General features: G+C 43.9%; 1 protein-coding gene and 1 long non-coding RNA gene across 3 annotated transcripts; one reads left to right on the top strand and one right to left on the bottom strand.

Moving 5' to 3' along the window:
* Positions 1 to 6,352: 6,352 nt before the first annotated feature.
* LOC102054456 (lysophosphatidic acid receptor 6-like) lies at positions 6,353 to 8,404 on the bottom strand. 2 transcript variants are annotated; one of them, XM_055723343.1, is made up of 2 exons: positions 8,272 to 8,404; positions 6,353 to 7,582 (listed from the first exon to the last, which is right to left on the bottom strand). In XM_055723343.1, exons 1-2 carry the CDS (start codon positions 8,289 to 8,291, stop codon positions 6,652 to 6,654), a joined length of 951 nt encoding a protein of 316 aa, XP_055579318.1. In that variant the 5' UTR covers positions 8,292 to 8,404; the 3' UTR covers positions 6,353 to 6,651. The 2 variants fall into 2 exon arrangements, with proteins under 2 accessions (XP_055579318.1, XP_027664729.2); XM_027808928.2 differs by having other exon boundaries at positions 6,353 to 7,602; positions 8,272 to 8,401.
* An 82-nt stretch (positions 8,405 to 8,486) lies between these two features.
* LOC129737038 (uncharacterized) lies at positions 8,487 to 14,421 on the top strand. The gene is made up of 4 exons (XR_008734390.1): positions 8,487 to 8,568; positions 8,702 to 8,777; positions 11,132 to 11,213; positions 12,556 to 14,421. It is a non-coding gene; the product is annotated as an uncharacterized LOC129737038 (long non-coding RNA).
* Positions 14,422 to 15,204: the final 783 nt, after the last annotated feature.

The raw sequence follows: 15,204 nt of genomic DNA, 5'->3' as shown, positions 1-15,204 counted from the left end.
GCCACAATTTTTCTCACTTCTCTGATTCTCTTCCCCATCCTGAAGCAGGGGGAGTGAGTGAGCAGCTGTGTGGGGTTAGTTGTCAGCTGGGGTTAAACCATGACATACTCAAAATATCACAAAACTTTCCTAGGTGTCCTTGAACTCACCAGCAAAGTGCTTCCTTCATATTGGCTCTCTGTCAGGATGACCTTCAAGCTTTGCTGCTTTGACATTTTGTATTTATCCAAGAAAATAATAATTTGTACCCTGAACAGTATTGCCAAAACTTTGGTAAGAGAGATTTTGTGACCTATGTGGTTCTGTTTACATCTCTGTTTAAAGGACATGTAAACACGAGGTGGGAGTTGGATTGTAAACCTAATGTAACTAAGAAGAATGTTGAAAATAAGATTCTCGGATGTATGCAGTGGAGTTCTGGAAAAAACAAACAATCTGACGCAAACCAAACAGTTTTCAGTATGGGAGTCTGGCTGCTGTGTTGTGCAAGTTGGACAACCTCATAGACTAGAAGTTAGAATCAGTATATTTACCCGCAGGATCACATTTTTGATTGCCAGAAAGTGGGAGAAAGATTTGGGGTGTCTTTTAAAGATGTTTTGTGATAGGTGTATGTGGACATCCCAAGGCAAGTGATGCAGGCTAGTTTGATAGCACAATAAAGTATAATGATTATGTGGATGGTGTGATTATGTCCAGAAATGAAATCTAGGATAAGACTCAGTGATACTGCTTGATTTTTTTTCCCCGTTGTTCCAAAACAATGAAACATAACTCTTCTTGCCTCTGTTTTGTGTTGCAAAGGTGAGTCAAAGACCTAATTGCAAAGACTTTGCAATTAAAGGTCTTGTTATTGCTATCAGGTTTGAGTTTTGCCTTGCCATTATAGTTGTTTTCCAATGCAAAAGTGTCCAGCCCATTGCTTTACCTCCTCCATCTCCTAGTAGCCTGAATGGTTTTACTTCTGAGGAACCATAAGGCAAGGTGTGTCAGGCTGTGGGTTTGACTTGTGTGATGTGGCTCCTTTCATAGGATTTTTGCAGTGAGAGACAGGTAGAGGTGAGAAGGGCCTGGAATAGCCCATCCCCATTCGATTCATCATTGGAGGCTGGATGGAAGACCCCAGGGCACCTCAAATGGGAGCAAATACCCCTTGTCACAGAGCAGGATCCTGCCCCAAGGTCCCAAGAGGTCTCTGCACAGCCGCAGACGGAAGCGGCAGCAAGAGACTGAACTCAGAATGAGATGAGAACTTTTTTTGGCTCAGGGTTTCTTTTATCTTCTCACTGCTTGTATAAAACGGTCTACATAAACATATTTATTATTAACACCAAGTTATTTTACTCTGCATGAGGGAAACAAATCTATCTGCAGGGCTTTTACAGCCATGCCAACCTTGGTCTGTCAAAAGTCCCATTCCTTTATTTCTGGCACCTTCCAGCTGCGACGTTTTCAAGCCCCTGCACTTCCTATTAGCAAAAATGAAGTCAGACTGGTCTCTACGGTCTGCAACTTCTCATGCTTTCCTAAGCTCCTTTTTAGACTGAGTAAAGCTATTTCAAACACTGTCCTTTGTTGTCTCAGATACTATGACTGGCTGAGTGGGACCAGGTTAGGTGATGATCTCTGGGAGGTAGTTTTACTTCTAGGTAAAAAGTTAATACTTAACAGGGAATGGTCAAGATTGTGTTGGTGTACTCTGAAGTGTAATCTAAACTGGATTTCTTGGGTTTGTAATGCTTGGTTTTGGATTAACAATGGCTTGGCAGTGTTTATTGCTCTAAACTGCTGATACTTGCTCTCAAATATAATCCCAGTTTAATGCCTCTTTTGTCTTGGAATAGAGAGGAGGATTAATTGGAATCTGTAGCATACAGCAGACATGAGGGTTCACATCCTTTGGTGTCTGCAAATGGCACTGATTCAGCTTTTCTTCCTAGGAAATGCTTCTGATTCTTCATAGATTTTTGGTTGTATCAGTATCCCACAGCAACTTTTTTATCACATTAGATAATGTGGTAAATGTCATTCTTTTGGAATGACAGTATATAAAAATTAGAATAATAATAACTGAGATAAAATGAAGGAGGTTGTAGGTGTCTTTTGCTTTCCACTAAAGCTAAAGACATTGTTTCATTAGATTTTGTTGCTATGGTAGAAGTTTCTCAGTAAGCAAGAAACCCAATGGAGGGAAGTCTCAGCTTTTCTAGAGAGTTCAGTGCCTCCAAAAAGCTGAAAACAGAGGAATGTGAAATGGAAGGAAGGATGAATTTAACAGAGCTGAGTAAGGGAAGCTGAAGCATTTAATTGTACTGTTGCTTTGCACTGGCCAGTTGCAAATCTAGGAGCAAACTGCTCAGGTCAGGATTGAGAGTCAGAGTATCCTCCCACCGAAACTGGACATGTTCAGGACGCTGCATGCCTCTGTCATACCAAGGTCAGTAATGGGAGTGCTCTGTCACTTTACTGTGTCACTGAAGACAGTTTTGCTTCTTCATGAGACTTCCATCTCATACCACCAGTAAATGCAGCAGATTAAAAGAGCACACAAACAGCTTTCCCCTGTGGGGAAATACCTGTGGAGTGAGCTGGGGTGTGATTTTTGCATGTGCCTGTCTGTAATACTCCACTTTCACAGCAAAAATAACTATTTCACACTTGTCTGTGAGGGTTTTCTCAGTGGGCTTCTACCTAGTATCCAGAGTGCTATAAATTCATCTTTATCTCATGGTGCTGTCTTTCTGCAGAGAAAACAAAGGACAATTAAGCTCTCTAGTTGCAATAGAAATGTTAAAAACACTTTGAGAGGAGCGTAAGCACATGAAGATTTCTATAAAAGCCTATACGTTTTGCTTGAGACTTGCTTTTCTGAGATTTTTCTCATTACCACTGATGACAGATGTGGCATTGCTCATGGTAAATATTTTGTTTCATTCATTGTATGTGGATATCTTTTATAAAACATAAAAGGCAATAGTGAAATCTGTAGGAGATACTGTGTGTCTGGTACCTGTGCTGATTGTTTCTCTTTGGGAAAAGAATACTTTGGTTGGGATTTCCGTGGTTATATGCAAATATCAGCAGTGATGTTTTCTTATAAACCTTTTTCCTTCCCAATCCAAGCAGATACTTCCTAAGCCCAAAACACAAGATAACAGCCATACTAGAAGAGAAGAAATTTGGAAATCAAAGGAAAGATGTGCAGAGTGGATACCTAAGTTTGAGCTTCACTGCTTTCCCAGGTGAGTGAGGCTGCAGGAACTGGGACACTTGGCTTGTTTAAGTGTGAAATATCAAAGCTGCTGAAACACATGCCCAGCCTTTTAGTGAAACTTGCAAATAAATGAGTAGGGAAATTACTTATGTGAATTCGATACAGGCATGGATGTCTGCAAGACAAATCTCTTGGCAAGAAATCTGGCAGTTTCAGGGTGCATTTTGTGAAAAGCCTCTCAAATGAAATGGCTTGGCTTGTCCAAAGGGTGAAGTTCCCCAGCAGAGCAGCTTCACCATCTCCCATGACCTGCTATGCTTTCAGTGCTGATTTAAAACCTTTCCCTTTCCCTATCCAAATACAAAAACAAATGCAAGTGGAAGAAGTGCTTCATAACAGCTTTCTGTGGCCCATTCTCATTCTAACAATTTTTAGCTAAGAACTGTATGTGTTAGGAGTGAATCCTCAGTCAAAATCCTTGGGTCTGCTTTTTTTTTTTTTTTCCCTTAGATAAATCATTACCTGTATTCTGGGAAGCCTGTGATGGCTTTAGATTGCAGACTTTCAGGGTTGTTGGTTTTTTTTTTTTCTCCTTTTATTTCTTAGCTACGAAAGACCCTATGTCTTTAATATTTCTTAGCTATTAAAGACCCTATGTCTTTAATATCGTCTTGGTGCAAACAAACCTCTGTAGTCTTGCTAGTTACCCAGTGTCGTGATTTGGATATAAAGCCGTACAAATGAAAAAGCTCTTACAGCTACCCAGCTGAGCAGGGGAGGGTTCAGACCACACCAGGTTTGACCTGGAAAGTGAATGTTCAGAGGCTTAGAAGCAATAAGATTCAGCAGAGAACATTTGAGTAGAAAATTTTGCCTTTACAAAATTATCATTTCCCCCAGGAATCTAGAATAAAAGTTGTTACCCTGCCTTGATAATTAGTGCTCCCTTAGAGCTGGCAGAGCACTGCGAGCCATGTGTAGAGCTCAGATGGTGTCCACAGATCTGTGGGCAGATGCTAGTTTTTCTACATCTCAGCCTGTTTGTTTCTAGAAAAATCAATGGCCAGAAACGCTGTAGAAACATAGGGGAGAGGCTTGAGAGAAGAAGAAATGCCTCAAGCACTTTTAACTTGTCCTTTGTACGGTTTTAACTATGCTTAATTTGGTCAGCATCCCTGCCTTTTTTAACCAGTATGTTATTTTCAGAAATAGGTAGGTAAGCAAGAAGCCGAAAATTCCTAAATTTATTATTCATCACACTGCTGTCTACCGGTACTCTGAATGAAATTACAGTGCGAGTTACTTTGATCTGTGGGACCAAGGACAGCAGGATAACAATGAAGAACAAGCATATTTAGAAATGGAAAAAAAGATGAGCAACAGAGGAAGCATAAAACTACAGGTGAGCTTCTAGTCTCAGTTATAGCACTGTAAGTCCAACGTCATGTCAGTAAAACTAATGGAGCTGCCTCAGGCTATAGAAAAGCAATTGCAATCAGTTTTCTCATGCTTTGGTATCTTCTGCCTCCTGAGGTACTGACAAAATCCCTGATGCCTATATTCAGGCATTATCAGCTAAATGGAGGCCCTCTTGGCATGGCCCACTGCTTTTGAAATAAATCTTCTCTATCAGCAATATTTTGTTCTATTATTTGTTCTAACTCTGCTGCCAAAAGGAGCCTGAAGTCTCAGTGGTAAAAGTTTTGTGTCTACCGAAGTAAGGTTAGTTAAGAGATAAGGTACGAGAAGGAGATGAAGAAGATTCAGTATTTGCTGGAAGGGAAGCTAGTCAGATATTCTCAATTTACTGAGGGAATTGTTGCTGGAATATCCTGGTGGGTTTTGTTTTCATGCACTTGAATATAACCAGGGCATGACTAGTGTAAACACATAGTCCCTATATCCTTGGAAGCATGGTTCATCACCAGAACACCAAAAGGACTCTGTAAACAGCAGCACACGTTACATCTGTGTTGGGACAGTGTTTGCTTCCTCAGCAGCTGAACTTCTTTGGTACAGTCTTGTACATAGCTGTAGCAACTTCAGAAAATTTCACTTTACAGACTGGAATCTCCACATGAAAAATTGCCAGCATGGGGAAGAAATCAGTACATGGTTTGTGCATTATCCTTCTCAAAAGCGTACAAAGAAAAGACAGTTCAAAGCCTGCCTGCTTAGATGAGGTGTGGCAAGTATCCAGCTCAACGTGAATATCATACCCAGTTGTTTTGGTTGTCATCATCCTCACCACTCAGGAAAGTGGCAGATTGCTGCTGGGGTAGTGGCAGAGGCAGTGATGGGGGTCCCCCAGCTTACTAGCTGCCTCTCTCTGGGCTGGATGTCTGTTGTCATTCACTTTATCTAGATGCCTGTGAGCACTGATATGAAGTAACTAACTGGCATGTTAAGCTCTTGCTGGTGGATTTGTTTATTTTTGTTTTTTACTGCCTTGTTTGTTTGGGAAGTGGTAGTGCTCAGCTTGCTCCAAGGTCTGAAAGGTTGCTTCCCCCCTGGGATCCTCCTGTGTGCTGGCTGCTGTTACCTTATCCCCCAGTAAGGTGGGGGATGTTCCTTCAGATTCCTGTGTTTGCCACTACATTGGACTTGGGCTTTTTATTTCATGCTTTTGTTTGGTTTGGCTCTGTTCATAAAATTAGGTTTGTAACCAAGCAGGAAGGAACAGATAAAAGCTTGCAAGTAGAAGAGGAGCTGGTGAGAAAGCCTGGAACTGGGATAGTCAATTCATCGGAGCTATCTGGGGACTTGAGCTAGTGGCCCTATTAGTTAGAAGTACGATGTGGTGGGCACAAGACCTGCCGCTGAAACAGGTGTTGCATCTTGCAGAGCAAGTCAGCCAGTGGAGGAATGGCATAGAAATCTTGCTATACCCATGTTAATGTAAAGCTGCCTTTGGATTTAGTTACAATCTTTTTTTTTTTTTTTTTAATAATTTTTTTTTTAAATAAGCCTGACATGTGTGCATGTATGTGAGCATGGGCATACATGATCAGGGCAGGGGAGGCAACAGAATTTAGTCTGAAGCCTTTTACCATAAGTTCCAAGTCTCTGTCTCGGCAGTCCAAGTCTGTAGTGACTGAAGCCCTGAGGAATGTTTCCAGGTGTGGTGTAGACAGGGAGGGTGAAAAAGTCTGCCACATGTGAGTGAACAATTTATTTTATAATTTTTTTCAAAGTAAAGAGGAATCACATCCAAAGAGATATGCATCACCATTTATAGGAACAATTCAATTTCTTTTTACCTGAAAATGCAAACGCAAAACGTTATGGAAGGAAATAAAAAAAGTTAGGACCTGTCTCCTGGGAATGGGCAGTTCTGTTTTTTATGAAATCTTTTCAGACCTGAATATTTGAAGTATGTACTTCCCACAAAAACCTCTCCACACATCATCCCAAGTAACTAACATGCAGCATATGGATCAAGGCTTTCGCGTGGCTGTTTTTTCACTATTTTGTAATGGGTCTTCCAAGGACTCCTTTAAAACAAAATAATAGCACACCCCATCAAGACAGCAGTTCAGGTTTGCCCAGCAAAGGGTGATCTGAATGATATCTCGTAACACTTGCTGAAAACTGGTGTGAATTATGTTATTCTTCACCAAAAAGTACACCAAGTATGCCACGTGGTACGGTGTGAAACAGACCAAAAACGCAACAAGGTTTGTCACCACTATCTTCTCTGCCCTAGTGATATGTGTTTGGGGGTTGCCTGTTTTTCTGTGCTTTCTCAAGCACCTGATGGTCTGAGCAGTGCAGAAGGTCATGGCTGCCATGCTGCCAAAGAAGATGGTCTCCAAGGCGCTTAACAGGCCTGCATTTTCCCACGTGCTCTTGGAGAAATTATGGAAGCAGGATGAGATGTTCTGGCCCTTTCCATGCAGTTGGAAAGTACAGACCGTCCCAGCTGAAGTGCCCAGGCAGATGACAGCACAGACCATAGCAGCTTTCTTGGTGGATCGCAGGATGGGAGCTGTGAAAGGGTGCTGGATAGCAATGTATCGGTCTACACAGATGCAGAGGGAGATGAGGATGCTGCCATACATGTTTACAAAGTAAAGGCTCTCCAAGGTGGAGCAAAATACAGACCCCAAGTTCCAGTGGTCCTGAAGGTGATAGGAAATGATTTTAAAAGGAAGAGTAAACAGCAGCAAAGTATCCAGGAAAATAAGGGCTATCATGTAGACTGTAGATTCTGACAGCTTTTTAACTTTAAAAAACAGGAACGACAGAGCCATCACGTTGAACAGCAATCCCAGGGTAAATGTGGGGGTGTATGTGATGAGCTGGAACAGTTCCACAATAGTGCTGATATTGCTCTTGCCATGGGTGTCATTCATATTTCCAGGTGTGCTGGAAGAGAATAAAATCACCTTCCCCATAAGGAAGAATGAAAATCACATTTAAGACATGGTACAAATGCTGATGAGGTCTCTATGTGTCCACAGACCTGGAGATGCTTTTTCCTCTTGTGCTGCTTAGTGCTAAATTGGAGCTCTCGGTAACATGGAGCTGCTCAGTGGCAAGGGGTCTTGAGGCAAGGTTGTGCTCGAGGAGCAAGGCTTTCTGGGGTCCAAACGTTACTTGCACTATTACCTGTTACCCCAGACAATGCTGCCCTATAATTTAGGCTGGACAGAGTACAAATATGACTGCACCATCCCCTTGGAGTGATGCGATCTCTTTGCAGAGCCAGGGTAGCAGCCCCTGATTTTAGTGTTACTTGGATTATGACAATGGAAGCAATTAGCTGGGTCAGGTTTCTTGAATCTCAAGCTATTGTAAGAGACCTTGGGGAGCCAAGAGCACAAGGGTCCCCAGTGTTTATTAATGTGAAGCTCCCAAACAGTCGTTGCCATCCTGCACCCTCTCCCACCACCACTGGGCACAGAAGGGCTGTGATTACCTCTGCCCCTTCTGACAAGCTTGCTAAAAGCAGCAGGCAGGAAGTTTCAAACCGGCTATTCGCAGCAGAGGTTAAATCTTTAGAAGAAGAATGTAATTTAAAAACATAAGCTTTTGTCTAAACCAGCCAGACTTACCACAGCGGATAAATTTGCATCTGCAGAGACAGAGATTTCAGAGAACATGCAGCTGGTTTCTCCTCCACAAAGAGGGGACAAAAAATGTCGAGGTAGGCACCCTCTGAGCAGGGGTCATGAAGTAATTCTCTTCTTTAGAAGAAGGGTGCTGGTTTGATCCTGCCCTCAGACTCTCCTGATAAGAAGCAGGAAGGCTCTCATTGGTTTCTGCTACACTGGTCTCAGCCAGAACAGCTTACAAATGCAAACGCCACAGGTCCTTTCCTCCAGCCAGTTCCGTCACAGCAAATGTAACCTGTAAATAAAGCCTTTCAGAGATCTTTCTGTCAGCACCCAGAAATTATTTTTGCCTACTGTTCTCTAATTGTTATTACTATGACCTAGTGCCTTTCCTACACGAGTTACTGATCTGCGTTCTGTTTCATTTCAGATTTGTCAACTGATTGTCAACTGTGCAGTAAGAGTTCCTGTTCTGCCGATTAAGTCACTCCCCGAGTATTTCAGAGGTAAGCTCTCCCGTGCTGTGGTTTGAGAGCAATTCAGATCAGCAAAAAGGAAATTTATTTCTTGCTTAAAACCTAGCAATTACTGTTAGGAAGCTAGAGCAGGTTGGCTGTTTGCTGCTTAGGGACACACTGATGCCAGGTGAATGATTCTTTAAGTGACTAGTTTAATTTACAGAAGTGAGAAAACCAGCTCCAGAAACCCAGTATGATGAGGAGAATGGGGTGCTGGTGGGGCTGTGGGTGCAGCGGGTTGTGTACCTCCGGCAGCATCAGGTGCAGGGATCCAGCCACAGCTTCTGTCCTGCTGTGGCAGGTGTAGGTTTTACTCAGTTCCTTGCAGAAGGCAGTGCTGCTGGCTGTGTAAAGCACTTAGGCTCTTTTTTTTGCAGAGCACCGCTGCCTGTAAGGCATGAGAGGGGACATGGCTCACTGGGGCAGCCTGTTTTGCTGCTGTCTGTGAGGGACTGAGGGGAGTTTGAGGGGAAATAATGAAATTCCCTCACTCAAATAAAACAAAAAGCATGGGAAAGCCTGAGTTTGTGAAGCACTTGGGGGTCCAAGTGGCTGGAGGGGAGAAGCACTCCTTGTTATGCTGCAGGTTGTTCGCTGCCTGGGATTTAAACCCCACTGCAGCCATGGGGCTGGAGAGTTTGTTGGGAGCTGCACTGGGTCATTCAGGTGGCCTGTGGTATATGAGGGGGTTACACTGATGAACTGGACAGAGCTACTGCCCTCAGACAGCTACTGCTACATACAGGGTGGCCCAGGCTAGGCAACCTAGTATGCTGGGTCCCCTGTGGCCAGTGAAGCACTGTGAGCCTAACGCTGGGAGGCAACACACTACTGAAAGCCAAAAGGTTTAAAGTTAATTAAGGAATTACTGAAAAGTAATAAATATTGACAAAGTTCTTAATTGCGTCTGTAAGAGATTTCTTTAGTCTTTTTTTTTCCTTTTTTTTTCTTCAGTCTTTTTTTGTTTGTTTTGTTTTTTGATAGTGTGTCTAGGAAATTCTGGGTCTAGAGAAATAGAATTGCAGCTTCTTACCAAGATTTTTACCTCTGAAAAATCTAGCTATGATTCAAAGACCTTTTAGACTAGAGTCTTGTGTAGATTTATAAACAAAACAGAAAAAAATTAAAGCATAAATGCAAAGGGTAACTGTTCATTCTTAAAAAAAGAAGTAGATATGTTATAAACAAAACAAGTTATGTAAAATATACTTAGTTTTCATATCTGGTAGCAAGAGGAAAGCTTTTAAGGCAAGGTTTCACTACAATGAAATATTCTCTCTTGGCATCTTACCTTTGTGCTGTCTCTGGCTCTGGTTTTGTACTTTTTCTCCTCAGCTTGTAGAATTCTCAAGTCTTGTGTTTTCTTTTAAGGCAGTGGAGTGAGCTGCATGCAAAATAACTTCTGTACAGGATGTCTGAAAGTGTGGAGTGCTTCTGATTTTCGTTTCATGACGTACTTCCATTACAACATCGGTCTCCCCACACTGTGTCTGCATATGCATACTATGTACATAGTATGTCACGCAGAGCTCGTATAAGGATGTAAATACATGGCTTTGTGGGGCTAGCGTCTCTGTGAGTCACCCATCTAAAATACTTTCCAGTAACAGAGAAGGGAATTCTGACCCTACAGACCTTTCTCTGATTTTTTTTCTACAAGACGTGACTTTTTTGGTTGCATGTAACATCCGTGGGTAGAGTATTATCTGTCAAAATGTGCTTTAAGCTAAATCCTGAGATGTCGTTGATTCCCTTACTTTTCATCATACCAAAAAGGAAAAACAGATAATTTATTTTCAGAGGTAATCTGATACGGTCACTTCAGGTTGGTATTTTAAAAAAAGACAAAGGTCACTTCTAAATCTGTTTATACTACTAGCGAACAGTGAATGTACCCATGGAGAGTGTCTGGTGCTGATTTTGTTCAGGGGGGAAGGGAATATTTTTTTTTTCCACCATTGTGTGCATGTTTGCAATCTTCTTACCAAAGGGGAAAAGAAAGGCCAGAGGGGTAGTTTTGCTTATTTCTCTGCAAACCCCTTAAATATCAAAACCGAGGATTATATTGGTTGAATTCAAACTGTGCATTTGTGAAATAGATATGGGATAGGAGACAAGGGAAGAAATAGTACTTGGGGTTTCCCCATGGTATTTTAGTTGAAGTTACTCTACTTACGGAAAAAAACCAAAGCAACACCATCAAGGGGAAAAAACATTATAGAAGGTCTAAGCAAACAATACCTCATCGCATTCCTCAGCTGTGTTTTACTTCTGGGTATCCAGTGGTGGTCTTGTGACCATGACTGCATTTTGAGTGTTACCAAAAAAACCCCACAACACAGGCAGGTACCACGAGCGTGAAGAGGCATTTGGGGCCTGAATCAGCCAGGGTGGTGGGAACTGAAGCTGCTGTGAGCATGCGACGTAAGCTCAGCTGCCTGAGGGCTCTCTGTGCTCCTGCCCCGCTTCGGGGTTTGCGTGTGCCAGTTCTGATGCTGCCGTCAATGCTCAGAGAGGATGCTTTCTCTTCCCTTTTGTCGTGGTTTAACCCACAGCTAAGCCTCACACAGCTGCTTGCTCACTCCCCCAGCATCAGCATGGGGGAGACAATTGGAAGAGTAAAAGTGAGAAAACTCGTGGGTTGAGATCAAAACAGTTTAATAGATAAAACTAAAGCCAGGCAAGCAAAGCAAAACAAGGAATTAATTCACTACTTCCCATTGGCAGGCAGGTGTTCAGCCATCTCCAGGAAAGCAGGGCTTCACCACATGTAACAGTTACTTGGGAAGACAAATGCTATCGCTCCCAATGTACCCCCCTTCCTCCTCCTCCCCCCAGCTTATATACTCAACATGACATTCTGTGGTATGGAATATCCCTTTGGCCAGTTTGGGTCAGCTGTTCTGGCTGTGTCCCATCCCAGTTTCTTGTGCCACTCCAGCCCTCTCGCTGGCAGGACCTAAGAAACTGAAAAGTCCTTGACTTAGTATAAACGTTACTTAGCAACAATTAAAAGCATCACTATCTTATGAACATTGTTCTCACACCAAATCCAAAACACAGCACTGCAGCAGCTACTAAGAAGAAAATTATCCCAGCTGAAACCAGGACATGCATTCAAGTTTTCCCTTCACACACTTGGAGCTTTCTCTTCTCTTTCATTTTCTCATTGATACTGATATTCTCCTGCCACCCAAGTGCTGCCCACCTTGCCAGAGGCTGCCCAGAAGCCTGCCTCCTTGGGTGTGCTCACTGCACAAAATCCTATGTGGCTACATGTCTGCAGAAAGATGCTTTGGAAAGGGGAGGAGGAGGAAGTAGCAATGCCAGTGTTGGCACATCATAGTTTAGCCACTGCCAGTGACCAGTGGTTGGTCTGCTTTTTTTTTTTTTCCCAGGAAACACCCTTGTGAGTTTTTTTAGGGAGGGATCTGAGAAGAAATGACCAGGAAGGCATGCAGGGGGTATAAATGCACTTGGGATGAGGTGTGAAGGCTCCTCTCCCTTCAGAATTGAAAGGGTGAAAAAGGATGATGCTGAGGGCTGATGGAGAGGGGAAAATGAAACTGAGCGAGCAGCGTAATGGAAAGACTGGGATAATCCATGAAGGACTCAGGCTGTTGATTAATAGCTTTCTTGTGATGCAGGGGTGAGAAAGCTGCGGGCAGCCAAGGTACCTTTTCTTGCTGCAGGCCGTACTCTGTGCTAATGGGATGTGACTCTTCTCAAAGTCCTTAAGACCAAGCGTGCTTTCCTTTTCTTGCAGACCTGGGAGGAGGACCACGTCCTGCAAACTCTGCTCTGTCTTTGCCACTTCTGTGTATGTCACTGATGCCATCAGCATGTGAAGCACCTGCTGCTTTGTGTGATTTCAGATGCTGAATGCATCATGTTCCTTTTTCTTGGCAGTGGAGCTGTCATTTGCATTTTTTTTGCTGGTGTTGAGGACTTTGCCATATCACTGCTGCCACACAGACCTCCCTTTCAGGCCATGTGTGTGCTGTTGGGTGGCACTGAAGCTGGGCGGATTCCCTGTGCTTGCCCTTGGGGCTGACCTCCTCCTTGCTGTGCCAGTCATCCCAAGGCGCTGCCAGTTTGTTGCTGCGCCCTGACACTGGACTGCACTACAGACAGCAGTGCCATGGTCCTGGCTGTTCAGCTTTCAGGCCTGGCTTTCAAGAAGTGTCAGTATGGGGCTAGTGCTGCTGACATCCTTCCAGTTTAGGAGCTAAATCAGTAACCACTGCAGCAGACAGGATTGTGCAGTGGAGACATAGTGTTTTTTTCTTGATCTAAATCAGAGTCTAACCAATGAGAAAAATATTTGCTCTGTTGGAGAGGAGAGAGCATCCACTGCTGTGATTCCCTTGCTTTCTTCCTTGATTTCCCCCAGATGCCCTTCAAGTCTTCTCCACTTTTCAGTTTCGTTCACCTCTCCAATGTCCCCAGGCCCCTGCTTTTAGTTTCTTGAAGGTCTGCTCTAGCTCTGTGCTGGGGAGGAGGATTCAGAAGCCAGCCAGAAGGAAACAGCAGGAGGTTGGACAATGGAGGCCGCAACAGAGCTATGTGTGGATGGTCCCAGAGAAGCTTTTACTGCTGGAGTGTGCTTGGTTGGGGTTGCCATGAGGTGCTGACAGCTCCTTGATCCTGCTATGAGGCCTCACTGGGTGGCACCCAGGAATGCCAACCTCTTTGTGTCCCACCTGGCATGTGGGTCAGGAGGCTATTGGAGCCAGCTCCTGCCTGTCAAGGGCCATGGACCATGTACTCGCCTTAGGTCATTGCAGCATACCACCAGGGCTGCCTGCAGCCTCTGTGTGAGCCAGAACTTGGATGAAATGTCCCATCACTTAAATCTGGTGGCTCTGCAGAGCCATTTGTTATTGAGTTACTCCATCTCGTGGCTACAGGGGAAATGAGAAGCTTCAGCTCTGTTATGTCTCTGTCTCTATCTGTGGTTGATCACCAGGAGGAACAGCTTATCCTGTAGCTCAGACAGCTTATCCCCCAACTCGTCTCCATCAGCCAAGCACTAGACTCACCAGCCTCTCTGTTTGCCCTGTCTTCACTGGCCTCTGTGTTTGCTTCACCATCCACATCATGGACAGCTCAGGAACGATGAGAAAAGGGAGAGCCAAAAGTCTGACAGTGATGGGCTGGGAGAGCTGAAGCACAGAAACAGCTGGAATGGAGCTTTTCTGTAGAGGAACTGATCATAAGTACTACCTGTGGTTTGCTGGTAAAGCTGAGAGGTCAGGGCCAGGAAGGTGCTGTGCTGGTACAGAGGTCTGACCCCAGGCGATGGTCTTCTCACTGGTCTTCAATGTCCTCTGGAAGGACTCTACAGCTTGAGAGAGGCACCACCAAACCTTGGCTGTGCACCAGGGCCAAGAGTGTTCCAGTGGAGAAGGTTCCTTTCAATGCTGAGGGAGCTAAATCTGCTGCTTGGGAGAGCAGGTAAGGTGCTTTCTCCCTTTGAGCCCTGACATGTTCAGTTGTGAAGTGATCTAGTATTTGTGGAGAGGTGTGTCTCAGTTTCCACAGAGAAATCAGCTGAGGATGTTCCTGTGGGACTCCTGAGGCCAGGTCAGCAAGGTGGGTATTTTTTGTGTCAGTGCTTTGAGATTGGTGAAATTTGAGACTGGTGACATTTGAATATACCAAAAGGAAAATAAATTCATTTTCTGAAATTTTCTACTACATTCTAATCTAAGGCCCAGGCAATTCAGGCATTCATTCCCCTACATCCTTATTCTGCTAACGCTCAAGCTGCAGCACCAACGGCAACAACCTGGTGGAGATCTGTCTCTTGTGTTGCAGCTTTTGCACCTTTAGTTACTCTCAGACTCTACGGAGCAGGCATGCATGCGGGACTCAGGCACCGTGGCTGAGGGCCCTACATACCCCATGAGAGTGTATGCCTCTTTCCAGCCTAATGGCTGAGTCATTTTGACACTTCTAAGGTATTTTTGTTGGTCTGGTTTTTTTCCTACTCAAACCATTAGCTACACTGGTCTTCAACTCATATTTGCCTTTGAAAGACTCGAGACAGCATTTTCGTAAATCAGCTACTTCCTAACAGATCTTACAACCTCCAAACCGTAAGACCCCTCCCCCAGCATCATGAGACTGGCACTTCAGCTGTAATTTTGCAAGGTGAAAAAAAAAAAAAAATCACTTACTGAAGATGATCAAAGAGATCTCATTTTATTTCTCACACCGCAGAAACACATGTACAACTCTGGGAAAGTAACTGTGTAACTGGACCTCCTTTCCAAAAGTCATTTGTACACGTTTTGAGCCAACTGGGCAGCTCATATGGCTGAGGAACTGCATCCTGCTGGGATGCATCCCATAGTAACCAGGAGAGTCTCAACCAGACCCCACATGGCTCACAGCTCCATTTCTTCTTAAT

The sequence above is a fragment of the Falco cherrug genome, chromosome 11, assembly GCF_023634085.1.
Source record: "Falco cherrug isolate bFalChe1 chromosome 11, bFalChe1.pri, whole genome shotgun sequence".
In the NCBI taxonomy this organism is placed as follows: domain Eukaryota; kingdom Metazoa; phylum Chordata; class Aves; order Falconiformes; family Falconidae; genus Falco; species Falco cherrug.
This window is presented reverse-complemented; position numbering and strand designations above follow the sequence as displayed.